The 27,193-nt window shown below is 34.8% G+C and overlaps 4 protein-coding genes and 1 pseudogene across 5 annotated transcripts; 4 read left to right on the top strand and 1 right to left on the bottom strand.

The window, feature by feature from the left end:
• Nucleotides 1-5,734: 5,734 nt before the first annotated feature.
• Nucleotides 5,735-7,865, top strand: LOC104791280 (uncharacterized). Its single transcript, XM_010517130.2, has 6 exons — nt 5,735-6,010; nt 6,267-6,496; nt 6,591-6,849; nt 6,926-7,105; nt 7,183-7,338; nt 7,431-7,865. The coding sequence occupies exons 1-6, from the start codon at nt 5,981-5,983 to the stop codon at nt 7,596-7,598; spliced, it is 1,023 nt and encodes a 340-aa protein (XP_010515432.1). The 5' UTR covers nt 5,735-5,980; the 3' UTR covers nt 7,599-7,865.
• Nucleotides 7,866-12,474: 4,609 nt separating this feature from the next.
• Nucleotides 12,475-13,392, top strand: LOC104699044 (precursor of CEP9 pseudogene; annotated as a pseudogene). The gene has a single exon (XR_015560265.1). The product of XR_015560265.1 is annotated as a precursor of CEP9 pseudogene (transcript).
• Nucleotides 13,393-13,707: 315 nt separating this feature from the next.
• LOC104791279 (uncharacterized) lies at nt 13,708-22,447 on the bottom strand. The gene is made up of 25 exons (XM_087453203.1): nt 22,211-22,447; nt 21,917-22,057; nt 21,726-21,835; nt 21,462-21,627; nt 21,270-21,370; nt 21,100-21,172; nt 20,822-20,957; nt 20,574-20,734; nt 20,324-20,448; nt 20,135-20,234; nt 19,874-19,970; nt 19,675-19,726; nt 19,483-19,584; nt 19,263-19,409; nt 19,026-19,188; nt 18,428-18,658; nt 18,189-18,343; nt 17,597-17,725; nt 17,372-17,489; nt 17,096-17,291; nt 16,781-16,892; nt 16,543-16,697; nt 14,847-16,227; nt 14,517-14,711; nt 13,708-14,410 (listed from the first exon to the last, which is right to left on the bottom strand). The coding sequence occupies exons 2-25, from the start codon at nt 22,050-22,052 to the stop codon at nt 13,934-13,936; spliced, it is 4,818 nt and encodes a 1,605-aa protein (XP_087309329.1). The 5' UTR covers nt 22,053-22,057; nt 22,211-22,447; the 3' UTR covers nt 13,708-13,933.
• Nucleotides 22,448-22,814: 367 nt separating this feature from the next.
• Nucleotides 22,815-23,864, top strand: LOC104791278 (uncharacterized). The gene has a single exon (XM_010517128.2). It carries the CDS (start codon nt 22,866-22,868, stop codon nt 23,709-23,711), a length of 846 nt encoding a protein of 281 aa, XP_010515430.1. The 5' UTR covers nt 22,815-22,865; the 3' UTR covers nt 23,712-23,864.
• A 2,212-nt stretch (nt 23,865-26,076) lies between these two features.
• Nucleotides 26,077-27,170, top strand: LOC104791277 (uncharacterized). Its single transcript, XM_019246543.2, has 2 exons — nt 26,077-26,690; nt 27,012-27,170. Exon 1 carries the CDS (start codon nt 26,130-26,132, stop codon nt 26,676-26,678), a length of 549 nt encoding a protein of 182 aa, XP_019102088.1. The 5' UTR covers nt 26,077-26,129; the 3' UTR covers nt 26,679-26,690; nt 27,012-27,170.
• The last annotated feature ends 23 nt before the right edge of the window (nt 27,171-27,193 follow it).

The following is a 27,193-nucleotide window of genomic DNA, read 5'->3' as shown; positions in this document are numbered from 1 at the left end:
TTGTTATTTCAATTAAACGAAAGAAATTTACTAAAGTAATTTATTTGACCAGTCGAAACAATATCGTGTTTTATATTCATTAGAAAACTGAATGTATTATTTGACGATTATATCCACCCTTCTTGAAAAAGTAAAGACTAATTAGATGATAGAAATTTGGATCATTTTTTTATTTTTATAAAATTTCAAATTAGAATCGGTGGATACAATTAGTAATGCTACAAATTCTAGAAAGACCAACGAGAAACCCATAAAAACGACTTCGTTAATCTTGTTACATCAGTTAGTTAAATAAATCAAAATTGGTTTTGTGGATTACGCCGCAACCGAAATTTGTAAGTCAATTTGCATTACCACTTAAAACCCCTATATATATAGATCATCGAGAAGCTAGATATGCATGTTCGTGTAAGACACAAAGACGTCCAGACGATGTATCCAAATTGTAATAAATATACACACCTAATGATAATTGGCATGATGGTGAACTAGCAGAAGAGGACAAGCTACATTTTTTTAGATGTTAGAAGCTATGCAAATAGCTAGAGCCCCAGATAATTAAATACATTTACATCTACCTAAATGCATGTACGTATCCACGTAATAAAACTCTCGCATATGTATAAAAACACCACGATATATACGTATATGGGTTGGTTGGGTTACTTCGGTACAGGGTATATAGTAATACTATACTAGCAAATGCACGTGGTAACATGCCACCACCCATACCATACGGCAATATATATATAGTCAAACCAAACCAATGGACTGGTTATGTATAAAAGTTTATAAGATTGTGCTAATATATGCCCTTAGGGTAGTGGCACTTTTATGGCCGAAAGGTGGTTGAACATGAATTGATAGTAATAATTAATTTTAATAATATCATCAATCATTGGAGAAAGTTTTCACTGGAATTCTGAATGACATATTAATTTACAAAAAAGTGTAAATCGTTTAATCGTTGTAAACATTTTGATTAGAAATTGGGATAATATTATTATTTACTTAATTGCACTCGAGTTTATAAATGAAATCGTAATTTTAACAAGGTTATTATTATTTTTTTTTTTTTCGTATTACGTATGAATAAGAGTGTAGTGTGTGACACGTTATTAAAACGTCGAACATGAGAATTCTCCGTACGAACTTTCTAGCATTGGACAAACCTTCCCAAATGAGCATCTTGGGTAGGAAACTAAGCATGCTCCTACCAACTGTCCTATGATAAAAGTTTGCAAAGCCCACTAGTAGAGAGTAAGCGGAATCACAAACACAAGCAGCTTCTTCGACTCATGATTCATGAATAGCTTCCAAACAATATTAGCGAGTTTCATAAAAATTCAAACCACTATATATCTCCTCTGTTTCGTCTGCTTTAATTCTTACTTTTGTAAACTGCGCGCAAAGGTCCAAACCAAACTCTTATGTGCAGTTTTAAATTTCATGCAAGTAAACAAACCTTAAAACAAGGAGAATGAAAAAAACACGAGTAGCACAAGCGGTATCCCTACATAAAGCAAACACAAACACACAAAATAATATTTGATAATAATAATTAAATAGTAAATTTTCAATTTATAAGAAAGAATAAATTGATAAACAAAAAAAATAAAGAGGAAAATGCAATTTTGGTGGTTAGTGGGAAGTAGAAGAGAGGACAACGAAATGGTGTCGTCATGTTAAAGAGTAAATGAACTTCGAGAAGAAGTGCTCTCTTATCGTGTGTTCCCTTCTTCATGGTCCATCGATCGTTGTCTATTTAGAGGTGATCACGTGGACCTCCTAAGTTCGTCTTCTTCATTTTAGGCCACGTGTCCATACTTAGCTTTTTGCTCTTCCATTTTATAGCCATGGTAAAAACAATTTATCGCATGTAATCAAAATATGTAAGCTGTTAAGCTAAAATGGGATTATGGGACCAAAACAACAAATTAATATATTAAATTTTAGTCATTTTATAGTTTATCTCTTTTAGTTATTTCGTAGTTGATTAAGAGAATTTATAGATTGCCCTCCTTGTTTTAGACATTTCATATAATATTTCATAAGTTTTTGAAAGTATATACTATATGGTTTCTACATATGTCGCTCATCATTCAATTATGTTCTATGTGTTTTGTTGTAAAAGCATAACGACAAAAATATGATTTGACTTCTAACGACTGGAATCTTCTTCTTTTTTTTCTTTTTTTTTTTTTTTCTTCTTGGGACATTATGATGCTCTACATGATATAGACGATTTTTATACACTTCTTAAGTGAACTTTACATCTTTTTTTCTTTGTTTAATTTTCATTCTAATATGCGGCATATCCTCTTCTCTAATTTTTTTTCCCAATAAAATAACAGGAGTCTGTTTCTGAAAATATAATAAAATGTGACGAATGATAAAGACAATTAATTTTGGGATATACACAACTGGATGAGGGGAGTTAGGTTTTATGGTCAAGAAGATTCAGTGAAGTCTTTTATTGAATGAAATCCATTTGGTGTTTTTTTTTAAACAAAAAATATATATATATATATATATCGTTTATGCTTTTTAGAATGTGTAATCTTTTCAAGAAAGAAGAAAGTATTGGGCTTTCGTTTTCCTTAAATATAAAATGAGTGTGGTAAGAAAGTTCGTTCGAATCAAGAAAATTGATATGGGTTTCAATATTTGAATATCATCAGCAAACTGGGGCTGCTTCCTCGATTATATGACGAGTCAACAATTGAAATCTTGCAGCACAGTTCCATTGTAGCCTAAAGGCCCTAAACCATCACGTTATTGGGTCAAACCAAACACATTTTTACAAATCTTATGATTTGCATGTATTCTTACATTGTGCGGGATAATATACTGTACATCTAAATCTCAAACATCATGCTGGTTTACTTAATTCCATGGACCTCAATCATTATAGAAAAGACCATGACAATCAGATAAACCTTAAAACTAAATTAGACAATTTAACAAAGATCGTAAGTTAATTGAGACAAATCTACGTGATCTCACAAAACTTCCAAGTGTCGACCAATTTTGTTTGTTTGAAGGTTGTAATGACTCGCACCGTTTGATTCTTACATCGATGAGTGCCACGCCGGATCCCACTCAAAAGGTTCAAAGACTTGAAGTCTTGAACCATGTGGTACCAACTCAAAATCCTTTTCGTTTGTTAGGAATATTAAACAAATAAAGACAGGACAATCCCTAATAAACAAATTTCTCCTCTTCTTTTTTGTTTTCCTTCTTCTTTGTAGTATAAGAAAACTCAATACATTTAATCCCTGAAAACAAAACGACGAACTAAATTAATAAAACTATCAAAGTGGGTATGAATAAAGAAAACTAATTTGATGGGTGAGGCTGCTTTCCCAATATTTCGTAATTTTCCTCTTTGTATAAACACGATGGAAGGAAACACATGAAAAATTGTATATTTTTATATTTATATATGTAAGTGAATAGTGATGATATGTTACGTAAATTATATCGCATGCCTAAGCCTAAAAAATGATTATATGTATATAATTTATGTTTTTCATGCCTAATTAACACTAATAATAAAGTATCCCCTATATATTAATAGAGAAACACTCTAAAAAAAATTTGAAGTGTCGCGCTTACAGAACTTCTACACTTTTTTTAATAAATGCCTTTAATTCTCATTATTATTATTTACATAAATATGTCATTAAAATATTATGAGCCAATGTTTTTTCTCAATTAGTTTTTAAAAACGAAAGATTTAATCAACTATTAAATCCGAAAATGTATTTAGTTATCATTTTCATAATCAATTTACTTATTAAAAGTAAATTATATTTCACAAACAGGGGATACTTTATTATTAGTGTTACCAATTTTATCATTTTTCTCATTGTATTTTTAAACTTAGGATTAGTTTAAATTAAATCGATTAATCTAAAAAATATTGCTTTATCTATTTAATGGTATTGTGATATAGATAATAATGTGAAACATAAAATATTTGAATTTGATTTTTAGAAACATAAAAAAACATCAAAATTTTCGTGACCACCTTAAAATTCTTTTTGAAATTCAAACATTTCAGGGGTCAAACATATTTTACAAAAAATAAACGCAAATTTGAATAAACAAAAAAACTTTACTTAGATATCTTGTTTTATACAAATGAATCTTAAATCTCAAATAATTTTACTCATAATATTTTATTTAAATTGATTTATCCGCACACAGTGCGGATTGGTACCTAATATATATTATATATGAGATTTATATGTACTTTATATGACTTTATTCACGTGAAAGAAACTTAATTATTTTTGGATGAGCTTTTTTGGGTTAAACTATTATATGGACTGTTTATCATGTATTAGGTATGTGTGCAATAAATATCGACCGTCGACGCATAGACCTCAGGCTAAAATTAGGATTGCTCAAATAAGGCTTTACCATCAATGGACGACCGTCTCAAACTGCGTCAAACCCGGTACGTTATACTATTTTGTACCAACAAACTTTTTACTCCGATTAAGTTTTTCATTTTAAGTCAATTACATAGTATAAGCCGACCAGTTATATAAACATAACGTACGGTGTCAGTAGCTCGAACTCTTGTGTATCATTGTATTTTCTATACGTTTATTTTTTATTTTGTCATATATGCGTTTGTATTTCTAGTGGTTTCTAGACTTACAGTACTATGAAAAATGTATTCTCTTTCAATAATAACTATATAATTTAGCAAAAAGATTGAATATTCTTCATCGCTGTTTTAGGATCTTTCAAAGAAAAATTTCGTATTGCAACTATTCTTTTTACTATATATATCTTGATTAACACTTCCAAACTAACAACATTAATTAAAAGTATATTTGAAAGAAATCAAAAGTCTCTTTCCTTCTCATCCCGCTTCAGAAATTTAAAGTCTTTTTGCCCACAAGACTCGTTCATCAATGTATAAAATAATATTAACATCAATTATAAACTAAATGATCAAATAAAGATAAAGAGGTAGACGAAAAAGGGACATTATAACATCCGCTTAACAAAGGGTTATTAAATAAAGACCAAGGGTAATTATTTGAATTGATTATGTGCCTAAACAATGTTTATTTAAGTTTAATACTACAAAAATTCACCCATGGAAGAATTATTAGTCATTATTAATCTTTAGTGTAAAGTATCATCATCAGTTCATCACTACTTGTATTGATGAACAGAACAAAAGTGTAACGTTTCAGAACAGACTGACGCGCGTGGCTCTTTCACTTTAATTTAAAATTTTATTCATCTTTTTTTTAATAATAATAATCAAAAAAACATAATTAACCTTAAACTTGTGATAGTCAACTTCTAAGTTTCTAATTAAAACTTAGTATTATAGCAACTTACGTAATGATACCAAATGGGAAATATATTAAATTTCAGAAACAAGGAAGTTAATAAATTTCCTGATCAGAAAAACTTAATTTAAACAAAAAAAAAATTATTTCGGTATCATAAAAGATATTTTTTTTTGAATTTTTTTTTGTATCATAAAAATTGATTTTTTATAAAGTTTTATCAATAATGCTAATAAATTATAAATTTTAAGAATCATTAAATGAAAATTTTAAAAATTTGACAATTACTTTGGCTAACAATTTTAAAAATATGTTATTGTAAATAATTTATGTACTTATAGCTAAATATTAAATGTTTTTTTTGTTGTTGTAAATTAGCCTCTTAATTGCTAGATTTTTAATTAATAGGAAAAAAAGACAGTAGCCATGTTTTAATGACAAAGGCTCTGCTTTCCAGGTTTGTTAGTAAATATCATTATTACAAAATCTTTGCTCAGACCCCAACTTGCTTAAAAACTCTTTTGGGTTTAGCTTCTTCTTAGATTCTCTATAGCTGAACTAGATTCATGAATCCATCAACTCGTCTCTGTATCTTAAAGGCAGTAAAGGCCTCTGTTTAGTTGTACTTACTCTGTTTTGATAAGCTCCGTGACACATCAATGGCGGAGTTCATCTGTTTATTCGGAAAGGTTCCCTTTTTTTAATCTCTCTTTCGTATATCTCTTTGTGATTAAGCTTCTGGGTATCTCTGCATGTATGTTTTATCAATCGAATCTTTGGATTTCCTGATTTAGTACCGACTCTTTCCTGATAAATTGAACCAAGATGTGTTGTTTCTATGATTCCGATTAAGGAAGGAAGAAGAAGATTCATTTTGATTTTAGGGTTTAGATATCTCAATTAAAGACTCTTTGATTTTGAGATGTTGTTTTGGTTTGTAAACAGGACAGTGCAGCGATTGTTATAAAGCAACCAAAGAAATCACCATTGTTCTTAAGGATGATAGTTTTGGTGTTCGCTATGGTTTGTGGTCTCTACATTTGCTCCGTTTGCTTAAAACAGTTCGGTTATGTCAATCTCCAAAGCTCCCAACTTGTTCAAACTAGTCCTATTGATTCTCACTCGTTACGCTTTGTTACTCGGATTCATTACCCAAAGCCACAGACTTTTAATAGGTAATAATCTAATGATGTCTTTATTCCTTGTTCTTCTTGTTTCATGTGTCTTTTGCTTATTGAAATCTTTTTGTTTTTGGGTTGATGAAACCAGAGATGAATGTGGGCATAATCCGGTGAGGTACTTTGCGATATTGTCGATGCAGAGATCAGGAAGCGGTTGGTTTGAAACATTGTTGAATAGTCATAACAATGTGAGTTCTAATGGAGAGATCTTCTCGGTTTTGGATAGAAGAAAAAACATTACTTCAATCATTCAGACTCTTGATAGAGTTTATAATCTTGATTGGTTTACGAGTGCTTCAAAGAACGAGTGCTCTGCTGCTATTGGATTCAAATGGATGCTTAACCAGGTATAATAAACAAGTAACATAACTTGATTCGTTACGGAGTCAGTCACTGAGTTTCTTAATACGATTCTGTGTGCAGGGTTTGATGGTTAACCATAAAGAAATAGTAGAGTACTTTAACAGAAGAGGTGTCTCGGCGATATTTCTATTTAGAAGGAACCCTTTAAGAAGAATGGTTTCTGTGTTGGCAAATTCTTATGACCGTTATGCTAAGCTGTTGAATGGGACTCATAAGTCTCATGTTCATTCTCCTGAAGAGGTTTTGTTTGTAATTATTATGTATGCATACAAATGCTTTGTTTATTTTGTTGATTCTTGATTTTGATTCCACTGCAGGCAGATGCACTTTCTAAGTATAAGCCGGTTATCAACTCGACATCTTTGATCCACGATTTACAAGAAACAGAGAATTCAGCTGCAAAAGCGTTAGAATATTTCAATACCACCCGTCATATCGTTGTCTTCTACGAAGATCTCATAACAAATCAAACGGTAACGTTTACAAAACAGTCTTAAAGTTGTTATCTTTTGCTAAACACTCAACAGACTCAAAGTTTGTGTGCTTTTTGGGGTTTTGGATGCAGACATTGAAACGAGTTCAAGAGTTTTTGAACATTCCTGTGAAGGATTTGTCAAGCAGACAGGTGAAAATACACAGAGGAGATTTGTCAGATCACATAAAGAACTGGGAAGATATAAACAAGACATTGAACGGGACCGAGTACGAGAAATATCTACGAGCAGATTATTAGTGTTTTTAGCTATCATCATAGAGACTTTTTCTACTAAAGGGTTTGCAAAATGCAAAAAAGGGTCTTCTGTTTGAAGCTTTCTACTTCCTTAGGTTCTTCTTCTTCTGCTCAACTACTTTGTTGAGCTTTTCTTTTTAGAACAGATGCTTTTCTTTTTAGAACAGATATGATTTTGGTTTCTTCTTCTTTAATCTTCTCATTGGTTGTATAGGGACTGGAAAATGTATTTGCTTCTTTTTTAGATGTCAATTTAGTTGTTCTGTGATAGTTGATTTTGAGGTACATGACATACATGTATGTTTTCTTTTTGGACTTTTAATTTCACTATTTTCATAGATGAAATGGGCCTTGAGAATAGGCCCAAGAAGACTATTCGGATTCCCATTTTCTGCTTTGGAATATTCAGTTTTTGACTTGGACATTGTGACCTTCACATGATTCATGTTTGTTTTTTTCTCATCGACATTTTTTTTACTTGTAAAGTGTAGTGGAGAACTAAATTGTTTCACGAGTAGTAGTTTACATAATACTAACATTCATGTAACAGTTGTAAATATCACACAAACAAGGGTAAGGGTACATTGACTATTAGGGTAAACTCGAACTTTTCTTTTGTTTGGTAAATAGCTTCTTGAGTTAGATTATAAATGCATAGAAAAGAAACAAGGGTACATGGCTTCACGTGAGTTTAATGATGCACTATTCTATTCCATATCACGCAATTTTATACGACTATGTACTACTCCATGTACATATTCATTGATGTGTGAGTGATACTAATAGATGATACATTATTTAATCAAAGAACACAATTATGCACAACTGCCAATGGTATTTTGGCTAAACCGTGTAAGAAATTAAATTTTGCTTTACTATTTTGCTATCAAAACTAGTTATCTATGCATGTCTACCTAACTATTCTTAAAAATAAGTGGTTGTTTTTTGGGCATACTTAGGGTCTTTATTCTTTAATTAACCATCCTCTTCTTTAGTGTTATGAGAAAATAGTATACCACTGAAAACTAAGGTTGTACACTTTGTACGACTAATCAAATCAGAGAGAATAATATCTCAGCTTTCATTATAAAGATTCACTTTGGCCTTTGGGGCAGGAAGTAACTAAAGAAGCTTCGAAATAGTGTTATTAATTGAAAAAGATGCCTATAACATACCAAAAAAAGGAAAAAGCAAGAGTGAATGTCTCCGAACCGCTAAAATTTTTAGACGGACCAACTTTAAGGTTGGAAAGGTGAGGGAGTGAAATAGCCTTACAAATCTATGATCGTGACTTGTGATTCCTTATAATTTGATTCGTTCTGTGATGTTTAATATTGGAATAGCGACCTTTTTCTATGAATAATATGTAATGCGACAGTTCATAAATTAGGCAATATTAGTATTACATACTTTCTTTTATATATAAACTAATCGACTACAATTCGAAAAGAAAACAAAGAGTATATACTAGTTGAAAATGCTTAAAGTAAGCACAATCATTATGTCCTCATCATACTTAAACTAACATGGGCTTCTCATAATTAACTAATGAAGAGAGTTAATTAACCCCACCTTATATCTCTTTAAGTGCTTACACCTTCCAAATCAAATTATTAATTATCTCGTTGATAATCAAAGAGAACCCTAGACTTCGAAACCTCCTAGAGTCCTAGGACAATCACACGTACGCGTGATTTCAAATTGTTCTTTCTATTTCTTTCGACTTCCTAGCATAGGGGATTCTTCATCTTATTTTTGTTTTCCATTTTCTTTGTTGATAAACTTCTCAAATTCACGCTTTAACAAACAACATGTAAAATCTACGACTCGTTTTTCAATTATTTCAAGCAACTCTTGTGGAAATCGTGGATTATGTATACTTTTGATATCTCCACATATATAAAATACCCCCGAGGGACATGTACCATGTCAAGTTTGTGTGTGTGTTTCTTTTTTCTTTCTTTCTTGTGTGATCAAACTGTTTCTCGTCGCTTGCGTGAAATAAATGTCAAGTTTGTGTATGCATATCATTTTAATAAAGAGGTAGAGAAGTTGACTAATCGTGGTAATTATATGATCAAGTCTGACGACGACAAAATTTAAAATCAAGGGTGATTAATCACCAAGAGAAAACACATTATTGTGTTGCCAAAATTCTCTCGTTTCTTTAGAAAAGAAGAACAACTTGTACAATACATACATTGTATTGTATAAAATATAAATAGAATCGAAGCCTGGGGTGGCGGAGGCTACGGTAGGTCCCTTATCGGAAAAACTTCCCTGTGTGCAGGAGCCAACCAAATTAAAGAGCTTTCTTTCACTTTTCAACATGTCCATTCACTGATGTCAAAACAAAAAGAAAAGAAAAACATGTCCATCCACTATTTTGTTACTTTTATAATCCCTTTTCTGTAGTATCAATATGCATGCGCATTGTTCAACCAATATTGCACTTCTTCGATATCCAAACTAAAGACTTCTAATGGTTGAAACAGGCAAATCCGTTTGTATGCTAAATCAATTTTTATTTAGACATCAAGAAAAATAGAAAAAGATGTCGTAAACCAAATAGTTTACAGCTAGCCTGTTCCAAAAATAAAACAGTCTAGTCCGAATAAAACAGTTTGCTCCGTTTACAACATTCATTCAATATATAATAAATAGATGCTAGTTCGATTACATACAATTAATTTCGCTTCATCATTCTCATGTTAAAAAAGCGGTTAGCAAATGGGTATTATATAATACAAAAAATATATTTCGAACCGATTCGGTAAAAGATAAAATTCGAACTGATATGATACAATCTGCTTAGATTTTTTTTGTTGTAAATTGCCTGAAAAATGCTAAGGGTTGAGGAGATTGACAAGAAATAGGCATAGGAATCAAATTTGAGATTTGATGTCTAGTAAGAATATTCTTTTATGTTCTAATTTCCAACAGTTAGTGGCAATCATATCGATTCTTTTGTTTGTCAACACGGTAATTATATTGATTTAACTCTTAAACTAATATGATATTATGTCCTACATGTGAAAAAGGGTTTAATTAGGTGAAGACCAAAAAAAATAAGTGAGTGGTGAGTGACTCGTAGGGACCATATAGTGGTTTTGTTGATGGTGATGGAGCCTTTGACATTATTCTAGTGAATCTATTGACTACTTTCACTTTTCTATATTTTGGTTTAATTATTCCCTCTTTTGATTTGTGTGTTTTTTTTGTCACTATTATTTATTTGGAATGGTATATTCTTTGAAGCATGGCGGCGTTGTCGGACACTTGCGAGTTGGCAAGGAAACTAATAACATCCACAAACATACACCAAGTCAATAAGATTGTTCTTATATAGCGATTCTCGTCCCCTCATCTGAAGACTGGTTTCGAATTTTTAAGCTAGTATAACATTTAGTTCATGAGATTCAAAACCAGAAGCACCTTTAATTTTTTTTTTCTTTTCTTTCATCTCATATGATCCTACCATTTCAGCATTATAATAACCAATATTTTTACGATGTATATATATCATTTATCAAAATCTCACAAATATGCAAAATACAATACTATGTTGTTTTAAAGGAAAACTCAACTTACAATGTTTGAAACTTTCCGAAAACTATAAGTCCACAATATTTTTTATATATATTTTATTGATTTGTGTTCTAAGTACAGTATTATGATTGAACATTAATGACGAGAGTGATTCGAAATCAACAAAAAAAAAAAAGGTATCAATCTCTAAAAGTCAAGAGTATTGTTTAACTTTGAAATCTTTTCATACAACAACAAGACATTGATGGTATAGCCAACCTTTTTCATGGGGTATTGGAAGATCTCTATATTTGTGACTGAGATCATCTTCTTATGCGTATTATGTAAAAAGTATTATATATAAATAGAAATCTCAACATTATGCAATAATAGCAATATATATATAGTCAAACATGCTTAGAATCCTATTTAGTATTTTTACATTTCACATTCGAGTTTTAAAAGAAGAGAAAGGTCAATTAAAAATATCTTTTGTCAAATCATTAGTGTTCTTTAAACTCGTGTGATATTAAAATAGTCTTTCGTTTGAAATACATTTCTGTGGTGGCTAAAGGGCGGCTCTTCTTAGCCTTTGATTTCATGTTAAACAATGAACCGATTAATTTAAATACTATTTTAAAATTTCAAACCAAATGTAGTTATTTCCATCGTTAAAAAAACTTTCGGAATACAAATATGTGTTGTATATTCAACAATGGAGCACTACGGGAGGTTTAGGACCGAGTTTGAAATATTGTATATTATTTTCACCTTCAACAAAAATAGCAATCTACCAATATATTGGAATCTCCTTTACACATGCTATATTGATCGTCCATTGATAGTCTATTATAGTATTTCTATTTACATTTAACCACGAGCAACGAAATAAATGTTATACTATTTAGTATCTCCCACTTGTTATTAATGTGTTTGAATAGATTTTATACTATTTGCATCATTACTTTAAAGTAGCTAGATGCTAGTAATGTCGATATACGAACGTTGATCGATTGCTAATAATTTTTTTTTTTAAATCATCATCAAAACAAGAAACGTATAATTTCATATAAAATATAAACGTGACATTTTTTTTTTTTTTGGAACTGAAACCCAAATTTGTGACTATTCGAATATTATTTCATTTTAGAACAAAGCCCTTCAAATTGACGGTCTTGATATTATTATTATATGACTACTTTGTAGTATTATCAATACTATTAAATTGATAGACAGACGGTCCAAAATCAATCAATGTGGCCATTGTGCACACATTTTTAATTTAATGAACAGCAACATAGCAATCTCATGGCACTATAAATACAATCTCTTATGGGGCATTCTTACTCCAAATTTCAGCACAGACTACTCATTTATACAAACTCCTAAACCTTTACTTCGAAATCCTCAAAAAGAGCAACAACATGAAACTACTCACTATCAGTGTGACCATTCTCGTGATCTCGATGGTATTTGCCCACACAGCAACCACCACTGAAGCAAGGAAGTTGAGGAAAACAAAAGATCAAGATCATTTTAAAGCTGGATCTACAGAAAAATTCGTGCCTACTTCTCCAGAAAACAGCCTTGGTGTGCGACATAAAAAAGGTAATACCAATGTTGAAGGGTTTCAAGATGACTTCAAGCCCACGGAAGGAAGAAAGTTGCAGAAAACGAACGGTGAAATTCATTTCAAAACCGGATCAACAGACGATTTCGCACCTACTTCCCCAGGACACAGCCCCGGGGTGGGGCATAAGAAAGGAAATGCCAATGTTGAAAAGTTTAAAGATGACTTCAAACCCACGGAAGGAACCAACGGTCAGAATCACTTCAAAACAGGATCTACGGACGATTTTGCACCTACTTCTCCGGGAAACAGTCCTGGGATAGGCCACAAGAGAGGGAATGGGAATGTTAAGGGGTCTAAAGATGACTTGGCACCCACGGAAGAAAGACATTTCAAAACTGGAACCACAGATGATTTCGCACCTACTTCTCCAGGAAACAGTCCCGGGATGGGACATAAGAAAGGAGATGACTTCAAACCCACAACACCAGGACATAGCCCCGGGATTGGTCATGCTGTCAAGAACGACGAACCTACAGCTTAGAAAAGGTTTAATAGTTTATAGCTTTATTTAATACATTGTTTTTTACAATATGTATTTTTTTTTTTTAAATTATTGTATACCATATTATACCATTTGTAATACTCATTGATAGATTCATAATTCTAGATCATGAATAAAATTTAAGATTAATACTCGTTTTTTCGTGCCATCTAAAACTCTTTGTTTTCATATCAGTTTGCATGTTGATATTATTAGTTAATAATAATGATTTTTAAAACTTAATAGATCATGATCATCAATGATGAGCTTCTTAATATTTGCTGCCTACCATGAGGTAAATTAGAATTCAAAAGCAAGTGAATTTCTCTCTTTATAAGTACGTTCAGATTTTTAATACATTAGATAAGACATAAGAGTTTCCGGGACAACAGAACTTAGAGGTCTAAACAGCTTTGTTCTTTTTGTTTGCCAATACTTCATAAAATTGAGAGAGTACATATGACGTAAAATTGAACAAAAGAAAATGAAAGATAACCTGGTGGGCAAAGAAGAGTGACGTTACAAATTGTATTAGCCACGTACGGAAAATAAACAGATACAAATAATCAAATCATATACACACGAATGAACAGAAAACAAACCCCACAAAATCGATGAATGTTCTTACAGGTAATAATAACTAGTTTGAAATTTGCTTGATGTTAATTGAACCAACTGTGATAACGTCTATAACCTTTAGCCGAACGGTGTGGATACAGGTGCCGGTCCAGCGAGTGCATCAGACCGTTTAATGCTTCCCATACCACAAATGATACAACCGGGTGACGAAAGAGCGGCAAACTTTGCACCACAGAGATCACAAACATCGTATCCAATAGTTGATAACCTGCTGAGCGTAGCTGAGCATAACTGAGAAGGATCTTCGAGAGGGTCGATGGATTTGTTCGATGTGCCTCTCTGGACACAGAGATCGACTAGTCCTCTTAGTTCTTCTTGCTTGCTCGCTGGTGCCTTTGATAAAAGAAGTTCCAGCATCTGCTTCGAGTAGCCATAGTTTTGGACTTCCATGTTTCTTTTGATTGCAGTGCGTATGCAGTTTATGCGGTGCTTTGCTAGTAGTGGCAGGGAAGCAAGATGCCTTGAAAGTCTAGCCATTTCGTCCTTTGCGCTTAATGCGCTCGCGCCTTGGACTCTTTGTAGCCTCAAGATTTCCTGCAAATGGGAGAGAGGAGAGAGAAACATTGATAAGATGATTCTATCTTTTCGAGCAGAATCTTTTACTTTCTATTAAGAGGGGAGATATATGAGAGTTAGTTACCCGAAGGAGAGTTACGGCTATCTTGTATTGAGCACAAATAGTGGCTTGAGCTTTGATATCTGCTCCACGTGATTGATCTTTAGCCAGAGCCAAGAATGCTTCGTCGAAGCAAGACAGTGCATCTGGAAGCTGGTTTTGTTCGAGATGGGCAAGTCCAGTCTTGAAACAAATCGGAGCTGCAGCTCCACGTGGAACCTACAGAGAGTAGTAATCATAGGGGAGAAAGCAACAGTGAGATTTATGTGTCGCATTTTATCTAGAATGTAATTTCAGAACATTAGCAAGTTGAGTGGCATGCAAACACATAGGACAAATCAAATACACATTTACCTGTCCAGGACGAACTGATGCAGGAGGCGATTGAGGCTGTCCAGGAGGCTTCCCAGAATCACCGGTATTTGGAACTCCAAGAACGCTCAGGTCAAGAGGCTGTGTAGAAACCGGAACCTGGTTTGGCCCCTGGGTCTGACCAGGATACTGTTGAGGAACACCACCATCAGGAAGTCCAACAGTCTGAAATGGAGCACCCGGTTGTTGACTTGCCTGTTGAGGATACTGTTGAGGAACGCCACCATCGGGAAGACCAATATCAGGCAGAGGAGTATTATTTGCTTGATTTGAAACACCCTGTGCAGCTATTGCAGCTTGGTCCATTTTCGAAAGATAAGTGCCAGGAGGAGGCAATGTCTTGGCAACCTCAACAGATGGGATTGTGTTTTGGAAAAAGTCTTCCGGTATCGGCGCGGCTACACCAGATGGAGGTGGTTGAGAAACTGGTTGAGGTTGCTGTGTCCATGAGCCCATCGCGAAAGGATCAACAGGAGCAGATGCAGAACTCGGAGCAGCTGTAGTTGCAGCTGTTGAGGAAGAAGGCTGGCTTAATATCTGACCCAAATCCTGGGATCCAGCACTAATTGATTTTGTTCTACTCATTCCTAAGCCTAGCCCATCTCCGAGTTTAAATGTTTTAGCAGCTTCTTTAAGCTTATTGACGTCCACAGTGGTGGATGTTGGCTTTTCTCGTATTCTAATTTGCAGCTTCTTAGTTTTTGGCACACCTTCCTCGTCACTGCTGCTGCCATCACCAGCAGCACCATACATTGTTTTCTTGAATTCCTCAGCAGCCTTTGCCTGTTCATCAGCTACGTTTTGTTTTCCAAGGGATTCCAGACCCATCAACGAACTGGATTCACCAGCAGGAAGTGCCAAAGGTTTATCCGATACAGGTTTACCCAACAAACTAAGCCCTCCAGGTTTAGAAACTAAGCTGTCTTCTTTAATTTCCACAACATTAACTCTACCTTTGACACATCCCAAGTATACACCAATATGATCAGCTACTATTGAGGGGATGGTTCCATCTTCGTTCTTCATATATGGCATTACTTCCCCAGCAAGCTCCCACTTAGGTATGCTCTTCATGTCGGTTGGAGTCTTGATTTCCCAGTTGCCACCACCCCATTCTGGTCCTTTTGGAACCATACTCTCAGCTGCAAAATTAGCAAAAATTCCCTGGGTCCATCCTGTAGACCGTACTCGTAAAATCCTTTCACAATATCGTCTTAACTCGGGATCTCCGCTTTCTTCTTCCAATTTCTGGGCAAGACGACGCATAGCACTAGGGTTGAGGTGGCATATGAAAAGATCTAGCATGCTCTCGTAGTCGGCTATTACTTCAAAAGTTTCCTTTGCGCTATCAAATTGACCATATCTACAGTACCAAATGTCCAAAGTAGTTAGATAACTGAACCTTGCCAGAAACATTTCCATGAGAAACTAGCATAGAGATGAAATGTAGGTACAAGGATCAAGAAGTGTTATATCCAAGTTCCAACTAACTATAGATAGTGACTGGCGAGGCGGTAAAAAGATACACTTGAGATTAACTTTTCAAGGTCCAGTTCATGATGCCCTAAAACTCCCACATATATTAGTTCGACAGAAAATGAGGTTGAATAGGCCGTCCAACAGTAACTAACTATATTTTTTAGATGCTACATATGTCCTGCACGGAAAGTTTACTTACTTGATACAGGCATATCCGAGCTGCCGGAACCTCTGGAACAAAAGAGAAGTTGGAGGACATTTTGGATAGTCTCTAGAACGCAAGAACTCGTCCTTTAAAACCGACAATGCCGTGGAGAACCGAAGAGCGTTTATCGCATATGCACAACGCAATACCTAATTTTTTGGAAACAGTTTAATTAATAACATATCTTCTGGGTGAGAGTTCTGGTCATAAAATCTACTGTAACTCGACTCACCTGGTTGAATTGAGGGCCTGCTTGAGCTAGTGATACAGCGAGATCTCCACATACTGGAGTGCTTCTGGCAAGAATATTAAGAGATCTTGGAGTAATTCGCAAACTATCAAACCTGCATCCATATATAAAAATATAATAAAAAAGCTAATATAGTTAGCATGGGATGGGGCCAACAAAGATAGCTAGGAAAGAGACAAAAAAAACTCATCGATGTATATCCTGCACACCAATTCCAAAGTATCGACATCGGACATTATATATACATATAACAAATTTTAAACGTGTAAGAGAAGAAAAAAGGGACAGGGGTGTAACCTTGTTGTTATTTGATACATTATTTCAGAAAGGTCTACTTTCTGTTCAAATGTTTGTTGCATTGTAGAAAATCCGATTAAAAGCGGTTCAAGTAGCCCAACAAGACAGCTCTTGATTTCAATCCCCTTTTTCTGCTTCGGACTTATATCAGTGGGATTAGCAAGCAATAGGCGGTCATTCAAGGCACCAACTAAGGCTGCGTTGAAGAGGATAAATTTAAGAGAATGAAATACAGAAAAATCACCTTAAGCATATAGAGAACCAAGATATGCTTACCTGCATACGGTGTACTTATAGAAAGAATGGTCCTAACTTTGCCATCCCAGCCAAGCAAACACACAGCAGTTGTTGTAGAAAAGAGTAAGGCAGGCCCAACCCATAGAAGAGATCTAAAGTTCGCATAAGTTAAGGTTTTCAAATTATCAATGAGCATAAAAATAAATAGCGTTAACATATAATGCGCATGATTGAAAGGAAAGATAGATAGTTTAATCAGGATATTGATGGTAGTCCTCTATCATATTTTGTCGAACTGCTTGCCAATATATCAAAATCTGCAGACACCATCAGCACCCTTTGGCTTGTTAATATCCCTGCGACATATCCTCGAGGTGTTTCTTGCCATTGAACCTGTACATTTTGAGACAACAAGAGAACTAATTCAGGGGGAAAGAATACTTTGGAGATCTAAAAAAAATTCTAATAATTTCTACATAATACAAAAGTTGATTGACCAAAATTTCAGGAACAATTATATCATTGACCCTTCTCGAATCAACCAATTATTTACGGCAATAGAACAGCTAACACCAACACGACGAGTCATTTTCCTGTCATTATTAAGTTCTGAACGAGATAATTTTACTTTAAAAGATAACTGGCCAGGTGTAAGCCACATCAAAGGGTAAGGAATAATACGACTGCATTTACTGGGCTGGTCACAGAATCAGAAACAAAATATCAAAAGTTTATTTGGCCGAGAATTCTACGGAACTATTACACTACTAGTAAACAGTACGAGTAATAACAGATGTTGCAGTCTACCTGTACCAGCAATCAGGAGAACATTCATGTTTTGTAGGGATTTTCATACCTGAAGAGCTATTTCATGTTTCTTCAACTTGATGGACTTTCGTCCCTCGCCTTGTGTTGAAATATAATGACCATCTGAAGCTGAGAGACGATAGCCCTGAAACAACTTTGCCAACCCAATTTGGGTTCCATTACAAGCAAACATCAGAGTGGACTCTGTAATTTAAAGAGACATCAGTTAGCGATGGCATGGTCCCATTGATAAGTAATTTTCAAGAATGAGTTTATCTGATGCAACACCTATCGGTGTGGAAAAAACACGATCGACTTCTGTCTCAAACAAGAATTGTTGTGGACCCTGAATTCCAGAAACATTCGTCTCCTTGGTTTGCTTCTCTTCAGATAATAGATTCTTCTCATTCTCTTCTATTGTGGTAAGTTTTGGGAAGATATACATAGACAGTCCTGTCTTATCCTCGTCAAGAATTGCAAATTGATCGTCATTTGGGCCAATAAAGGCAGCATCACAACCTGCATAACAAAAGGTAAGCTTTGAGGTTAGTCCTCTCTTGTTCGTTTACACATTCAGAGACACAGGAAAACGAAAAGGATGAACGCCTTAAATAATTCTAATCTTGCATCTCTTTCAAGTCAATAGAAAACTTATTGAAACCTTCAGCATCCTTGATTGTTAGTCTCTAGGGTAAACAGCAGTAGACGCTAGCATCTATCTCAGCAGAAAGACCACCAACTGTTTTATAGCATCCATTGTACCTCTGGTATATCTAAATGATTGGATGCAGTATGATACCACTTACTGTTTTCAAAAACTACAAATTCTAAGGCAGGATAGAAAGTTCTTTTAAGAGTAGCAAGGAAATCCAATGATTAGACAAACCTTTAGCAGTGCTTCCTTTGCTATTAGGCAGCTGAGAACCTGTATTTTCCCAGTAAAGCACAACTTCATTCGTAGCACCACTGAATTCAAAGACAACCAGAAAGACGTGCCTTTTACGACTGTAAACAATGTGCTTCGAATGATATTCTACATTTCCGGGAATCTGAAACAAAAAAAGGTACTGTAAGTAAAAGGAAACCAGTAATTGAAATGCGATCACATGATATCAGATAATACCGATGTGTACAGCTTCTTGTAGATGTTGTCCGTTCCAGAACAGAGATTGTGTGCCATGAGGTTAAGGCCCTCGATATAAAAGGCTCTAACAGGATAATGTAGAACTCTATTTGGCTTATTGAAGAAATTCAGCTCCAAATGAAATGGCTGTCAAATAATCAAATCAGTTAGGCCTAAAACAGATATTACAGAAAAGAAGCTCTAACCAACAGTTACATGCCTGGCAAACAGGAATGTCTTTAAGTTGATCCTTTGTATCCACGACGGTAATAAGGGGTAACCTTGATATTGGTGCAGTTTTGGCATGGCCCTCCATAAAATGCTGCAAGGATTAAGTCATGGACTTAGCTAAAAATAATTCCTAATAATAAAACAAACATAATGTCTAAGAAAGAAGGTAAAACAGTCATACACTGTACAAAAACGCCTTCCGTGCAATATCTGAAATTGTTAGCTGACTCTGGCTGCAGAAAAGTAATAGAGTGAATGAAGCAGATGAAATATGAAAAACTTGAGTCATTCGGTAAGGAATTCACGGCATATTCACACCACATGATAGTAAATTTTTTTACGAAATTTCCAACCCTAATTGCATGAGAATATCCACCTACCCCTTGTGATGATGCTCTTGTAGCAGAGCTTGGAGTTGATGCTCGGCTAAAATTCCAGAGGAACCCATCGATGAAAGCTTTTCCTTTAGAACAGAAGCTGTTAATCACTTCAAATGTTAGAAACCAGGATATTGACACCAAACATCTCTGGCCGAACCCAAAACCCTTGTTATTAACAGAAGATTGGCGACTCTCAAGAGACACACCCATACAGCTTAAGAAGAGTATCACTTGTTATGTTCAAATAAAAATTGTGTTCACCTGAAGATCCCCTAGCACTTTGCAGAACTGCAAAGAGCTGCTTCCTTCCTTCCCTAGTCTGAGCTGCTCGATTTTGAGTGTTTTCATTACCCGCCATGTTCTGTATAAAAATCCAGTATGTCAAAGACAGAACCCACACTTCTACTTAAGCGAGGAATGCCAATAGGAAGTTGAATGAATATTCTTAACTGCAAAAATCAAAGCTGCTAAGTTCAGCTTTGGGTGAACTTCTATAGTTTTGATTCGTGGTAAAGGGTAAACAGCTTCCCCACCCTGTTGAGAGAGAATTCTAGGAATGTCTATCGATTCCATAGCTGAAAAGAAAAACAAAAAAAGGATAGTGCTACAATGCGTAATCAAAGTTTCCAAACCAAATCATGGAAATTATTCCACGATCGGGGAGGAAAGACATCTCCTCTTTCAGAGACAACAGACTTACCAGCAGGCTCAAAAAAGTTTGTTTGTGTTGAAGGCCTGTTGGGATTGATTATAACCCGTGTCTTCCACACTTGAAGAGATCCATCCTTGGACACAGTGACAAGTACACGCAACATAGGAAGCCAGGAAATAGAAGTAATGGGTTGCGAACCCACTTGAGTTCTGCAGTTGTTCCAATATAAAACAAACAGGAATGAATAACTATGAGAAAAAAAAGGGACAGCAATATCACAACGAAACATGACTTACATTCCAATCATGTTAGGTCTTTCAGTTGAAACATCCCATGCTAAAAGTGTACCCCTCCTATCTCCAACAAAAATCCATTCTAGTGTTGGGTGAAAAGCAAACGAACTTGCGCCAATGAGTTTAATAGTATTATCAACTGCGAGGATAACAAAGAACTGCTTTAAGTATTATCAACTGCGAGGATAACAAAGAACTGCTTTAAGTGGTAGCTATCGCTGAGGATAAACCAGGTGAAAAGAATAAAGACAATGAGACATGTGAGATCCTCCTATACTCACGCTGTAGTGTATAATGAACAGCATAAGTATGAATGTTATAAGCACGTATCAACCCCTCTGCATATGCTACATACTGAAACGACACAACATTGAACAAAGAAGTTAACCATATATACAACAAAGTCAGATTCCACACACTAAGATGGAAAAATGAGGACGTTTTATCATACCAGGACAGGAAGTCGAGGGTGACAAGCAATGTTCACAATTGGTTTCTTCAGGTCTGTCTTAATTTTTGTTGGAGCTCTTCCACCTTCAACAGTTCCAACAACTACAACAAAGAACAATAAAAAGGAAATCAGAAAAATAACGCCCACTCGTAAACCTAAATATAATAGAACTCAGAAAACGATTAACCAAACCTGTGACACTCATTCTTTTCGGGAATCCAAAAAACACAACAGGTTGGAGTGGCGTAACAGCAAGATGAACTTCTGTATTAGAGGAAATATGCTCACTCCTCTTCTCCGGTGAATGCAAGACACAAGTCTGCTCCGTCTCAAAATCACATGACCTAATAGTACAATCCTAAACGATCCACAAACATTAAAGCAGTTAAAAAACGCTGATCACCAAAGCTAAAACTAGTATTCCAAATCTCTATATAGCATTTTGAAGAAATTAACCTCAAGAATGGCAACAACAGCATTGCTGCTAGTAGGACTGTACAACATTTTAACAGCTGGAGATCCAATGTCAATGGATGCGATCTTACACCCCGTCAATGCATCAAATTCTGCAAACCAATGAGTCTTTCATTCAACATCGAAACATCACAACTATGAAACTTCGTTATTAACCGTGGAGATATCTTTACCCATGATGTGAGAACCGACGGCAACAGCGATTACAGCCTGAGTCGGATGAAACGCCGCCGTATGAGGTTGCAGCTGCTTGCTCACACCGCGACCAACATGGCGTAGATCCAGATGCTGCACCGTAGCCCACTCCATAACTCCTGAAAGACAAAGTCCAGTTCATCATCGTCGCAATTACGATTTAGATCGATCAAGAGAACGAGAGAAAGCTGATATAACAAAGATTACTGATCTGAGAAATTTGAAAATTGGAAAATTCGTTGATTAGCTTCAACTGTTTATTTTGCTTTTACCTGCTCCTCTTAGATCCGTATTGAGATTACGAGTTCATCAATTTGCTTCTTCAAATCTGATGCTTAACACACGAAGGTTTTTAGAAAACAGAGTGAGATCGAACCGGAAGATCAGAAAAAAAATCAATAGATTTATTTAACCGGTTAAAAAAAAAGGTAGACGACGAAGACGAACATCGAACCAAAAAAAAATGTCAAATTTTTGGGTCGGGTTGTTCGGATCTCTCTTTCCGGTTCGGGTCTTTCGGGTGGTCCTTTCTCTAACTATTAAACGACGCCGTTTTCTTAACACCCTTCAAAATTTTAATAAATGGGCCAAAATGGGCTTTAATAGGTCTGATGAAGTCTTTTTTTTTTTTTTCACTTTAAGAATATTCTTTCCGAATTTTGAAGAGATAATATTTACAAAAGATTGTTGACAAAAAAAAAATATATATATACAAAAGATTAATATTTTAAGAAGATGATGGTTACGAGATGTGGAATTTTATCTTCGTTATGTTTTTGTTTGTTAAAAGATCTTCGTTATATTTTTAACCTTTAAAAAATAAAATAAAAAGGTTAAATCTTTATATATATAAACCGATATAGTCGTCTCACATTATGGCCATTTCTTAATACACACATTCACAAATCCTCCTTTTTTTCCCTAACGATGAAAAACTCCATCGTCCTTTTAGCGGCAGCTCTCCTCTGCCTTGTCGCTTTTCCGACCACAACCGTCGGAAAATATTGGCCGAACGAAGGAGGATGGGCACATCCGTCAAAACCCTCCAGAAACGAGATGATGCTTCTGAACACTCTCCATAGTCTCAGCTATGGAGATTCCAAAGTGTGGAAATGTACTTATAGCAACGGATCTGCTCCAGCCATATCTATTTCTCCTTCAACGCCGTTTCCCACAGTACCATCAACACCTTCGACTCCATCAACACCTTCTCCTTCACATCCAGCTCCCAAAAAGTCTCCACCGCCACCAACACCGTCTCTTCCACCTCCGACGCCGAAGAAGTCTCCATCTACGCCTTCAACACCACCTCCAGCACCCAAGAAGTCTCCATCTACGCCTTCAACACCATCTACAGCACCCAAGAAGTCTCCATCTACGCCTTCAGCACCGTCTGTTCCACCACCAACGCCCAAGAAGTCTCCATCTACGCCTTCAACACCGTCTGTTCCACCTCCAACGCCCAAGAAGTCTCCATCTCATCCACCAAGTGATGATCACTCGTCATCTCCATCAAATCCACCTCCGAGTCATCATCATCATAATCAGAATCCATGGGAACACATCTCCAGCTGTTGGAGAAACATGGGACCTGTTGGGATGTGTCGGTTGCAGATGGAAGCCAGTTACTTCACGAGGTTGTTCCGTGTTAGTGACTATTGTTGCAACCTTGTTGTCAACATGAAAAATGAATGCGACGACGTCGCTTGGGGATTCTTCAACGATCCCTTCTTTGTTCCTCTTGTTCGTTACACTTGCCATGTTACATGCTAGTTTGTCTGTTTTTTCTTGATTAATTAGGGTTTTTTCTTCTTTAATAATTTGTTTCTTGTTTTGGTTCGTTTAGTCATGCAATATTTGTTGCCGTTCATATCTAATGAACGATCTTTTGTCAAAGTTTAATTAATGAATCTCTTTCTTTTTCTTTTTGTTGCTTGTGTTTGCAAATAATAAAGAAAAAAAAAATCAGTCACCAAAAGATTCAATTGCATTAATCTCAGATTCACTACGAACGGTGAGATCGTTTACAAAATGATTTTTTGGACTTGATCGAAAAGCTCGTTAGGAAAGATAGGAAACTGTTGTATCATATCGATTTCGACGCAATCACTTTTTTGGTTACATCCGTTTTTTAAAAGTATATCAAGTACTTAGTAAAAAGCAGTGTTCAAGAAAGCGCTAGGCGGTTTAGACGTTTACAACATAAACATTATATATATAATTATATTATAATATATGTTATAAAAATAATAAATTTATGAACAACATTAAGAAAAATACATTTATTTAAATTATATTAACAACATATAAATGTTTATAATTACGTATATAGATACAAAACATAATAATTTAATTATATGTAATTTAAAAATCAAAAATAAATATTAAAATAAAATGTATGTAATTTTAAGCGGGTTAGACGGTCATCTAGGCGTCTGCTGAGCGTCTAGACGGCGCCTAAGCGGCCGCTTAAACCGATTTCTTGAACACTGGTAAAAAGACCTATTCTACAATCAGAAGAGTGTGATCTTCTAGTTGTGAAATTTAATCAAATATTCTGGGAAAGAATAATTAGGAAGACGAAACAGATTATGATTTGAATGTTTCTTTTCTTTTTTATTCGTGAATTTTTATATTTTAATATACTCAGTATAATTAAACTTTTCTTTTTTTACTTTATCGCAAATCACCTTAATTATCTACCAAAATAAAAGTAATTATTTAAACTTGGGGATAAATTCCAACAAAGATAAAAATAATTAAACAACATTTACCAAAATAATTTGAATACAAATGGGACTAAGAAAGTGCCTCTCTCTATCCCATCGCAACGGCTGTACGTCCTCAGTATCCTTTTCTTACCACTTAGAACCGCTGAAGACAACAATATTGCATGATAACAAATTTTAACGTCTAAAAATTTATCGTCATGCATGGTGTATGCTCTCGTCTAGTCGTCTGACCCTTAGGCGACACATAGACGGCTGCATGGACACTTTTTGATACATCTGTTTTAAGGCATTACATATATAGCAAGTACTAGGGCGAAAAAATATATGGCATAATATAACCATGACAACACCAGAGAGTAAGCTCGCTATGATATATACATGACGACCATTTTAAGGTGTTTGCCTCAGGGCTTGGCTTTGAGATGTAGTCTAGCTTAAGTTAATATTTGTCCAGTTTGGGATCCATAATATCTTCCTTTAATTTGTCATAGCAGAAATTCTAACTTTCGAACACTTTGACAACAAATCTCATCCATATTTTGAGGATCACAAGTCGACACGGCCATAGAAATATGAGGAGTCCAGTGGAGTAAAATATTCATCATGTTCGTTTTTTGTTGTTCAAAAATAAAAATAATTATTGTATTGCAATCTTATTGTCGACATGAAAAATAAATGCGACGGCGTTATTTGATGATTCACATCACGTCTTTTTTGCACCAACTAGTTTCTTGATATGTTTTCTCTTAGATAAAGGTTGTTCTTGTTCTTGATTTATGTTAAGTGAGCAAATGATAAAGAAAATTTATTTACCAATAAATATAATCACATTCAATTTACGTGAGATCGTAGAAAGATAAAGATTTTTGGAATTTAAAAGATAATTAGGAAAAAGCAAATTGTTGTATCATATATATAACGATCTCGGTGCAATCTCTCTTTCTGTTGTTATCCGATTATAATTTATAATTCTTAATTAAACTGTAAGCATAAAACTCTCTAATCAACAGAGTTGGATCTTCTTGTTGGATTTTATAGGAATATTCGGGAAGAAGAAGTAATTTTGAATGTTTCTTTTCGTTATTACTTGAGTGACTTGTAAAAAAAGTTTTAGCTGATAAATTTCCCTAATAAACCTTATACTTATGGCAAATTAAATCACCTTACAATCTTTTATTAGTTTTATTTTTATTCATATTGATCGTTGAGAAAACATCATTTTGAAATATTTTTATTAATTATTAAAACACGAGATAATGGTTGCAAGAATTCAGTTTTTAAAGATTATAACTGCTACAACATATTCGTAGTATGTACAAATTCTATCTTCATCGTCACTTTATATATTTTTTTTTTTACTTTTAAATAAAAGAATAAAAGTCTATATAAACGAATCCATACATTCTCACTCATTTTTCTTATACGCTCCAAAAAAAATCTGTGTTCCATCGCCTTAACCATGAAGAGCGTCATGATCATCGTAGCTCTGCTATGCCTCGTCTCTCTCCCAAACCTTACCGTCGGAAAGAAACCATGGCCTATGCCGTCCGATCTAGCCAACCACAATGGTAACTTCGGTGAATCTAAGGTTGGTTGGGCTTGTTCCTCCTCCTCAGACCCCAACGCTCCACCTTCACCTCCAGGCTCGTTCCCTAACATCCCTAAAATCCCTGGAATGCCAAACATCCCGTTTCCAAACATCCCTGGTATCCCGGGACTACCTAACATCCCAGGACTTCCGAGTCCACCTTCTGAGTCTCTTCTCGTGACTCAATCAGGTGAGTTAGAGAAGTGTTTGTCCAAAGATGGATCGAAAACGAACGAGAAATGTTTCTCGCAAATATTTTCGAGTTGGGCGGAGAACGATTTCGCATTGGACAAAGATTGTTGTGAGATCGTTGTGAATATGAACAAGAGGTGTCACAACCATCTTCAGATGATGTTTAAGAGTCATTTCTTTGCTCCTCTCCTTCAATATTCTTGTCACATCAAGCACGCCAAGAACTAAGCACGTCTTCCGGTATGGTTTTTTTCTTATATTTTAAAGTTCTGTTAGGGTTTTTGTTTTTGTTTTTGTTTTGTCCATTTCTCATGGACATCTCTTGATTTGTTCGTCGTTTAATTAATAAAATATTTTTTTGTTAGAACTTAAGTCTCTTTTCCGTTACAAACATATACTCAATTTTATTTGCATGCTCGTATATCCGCCTGATATTACGGGAATAAAATTTGTTTGCATTTTCTGATTCCAATTCTTAAAATATTTTTGCAAATTTGAGATTATTTGGCCTATATAGGCTAACGAATATTATAACAGGGCAGTGTGTGTGGGCTTTTACAGGATTATCCATGAAGTTTGTAAACCTGCGGCTTTACCAATTGAGATGAGCCTGACACTTTAGTTACATACATGAAATCTTTACTAGTATTATTGGAATAATTGGAGAAGTATGTATACAATACAGAAACATATTTTAAAATATATTTCTAATTTCAACCATAGCAGCTACTCACCTACTCCTT

This window comes from Camelina sativa, chromosome 6, assembly GCF_030686135.1.
Source record: "Camelina sativa cultivar CO46 ecotype springtype chromosome 6, ASM3068613v1".
Classification (NCBI taxonomy): Eukaryota; Viridiplantae; Streptophyta; class Magnoliopsida; order Brassicales; family Brassicaceae; genus Camelina; species Camelina sativa.
The sequence above is the reverse complement of the archived record's forward strand: the minus strand, read 5'-3'. Positions and strand labels throughout refer to the sequence as shown.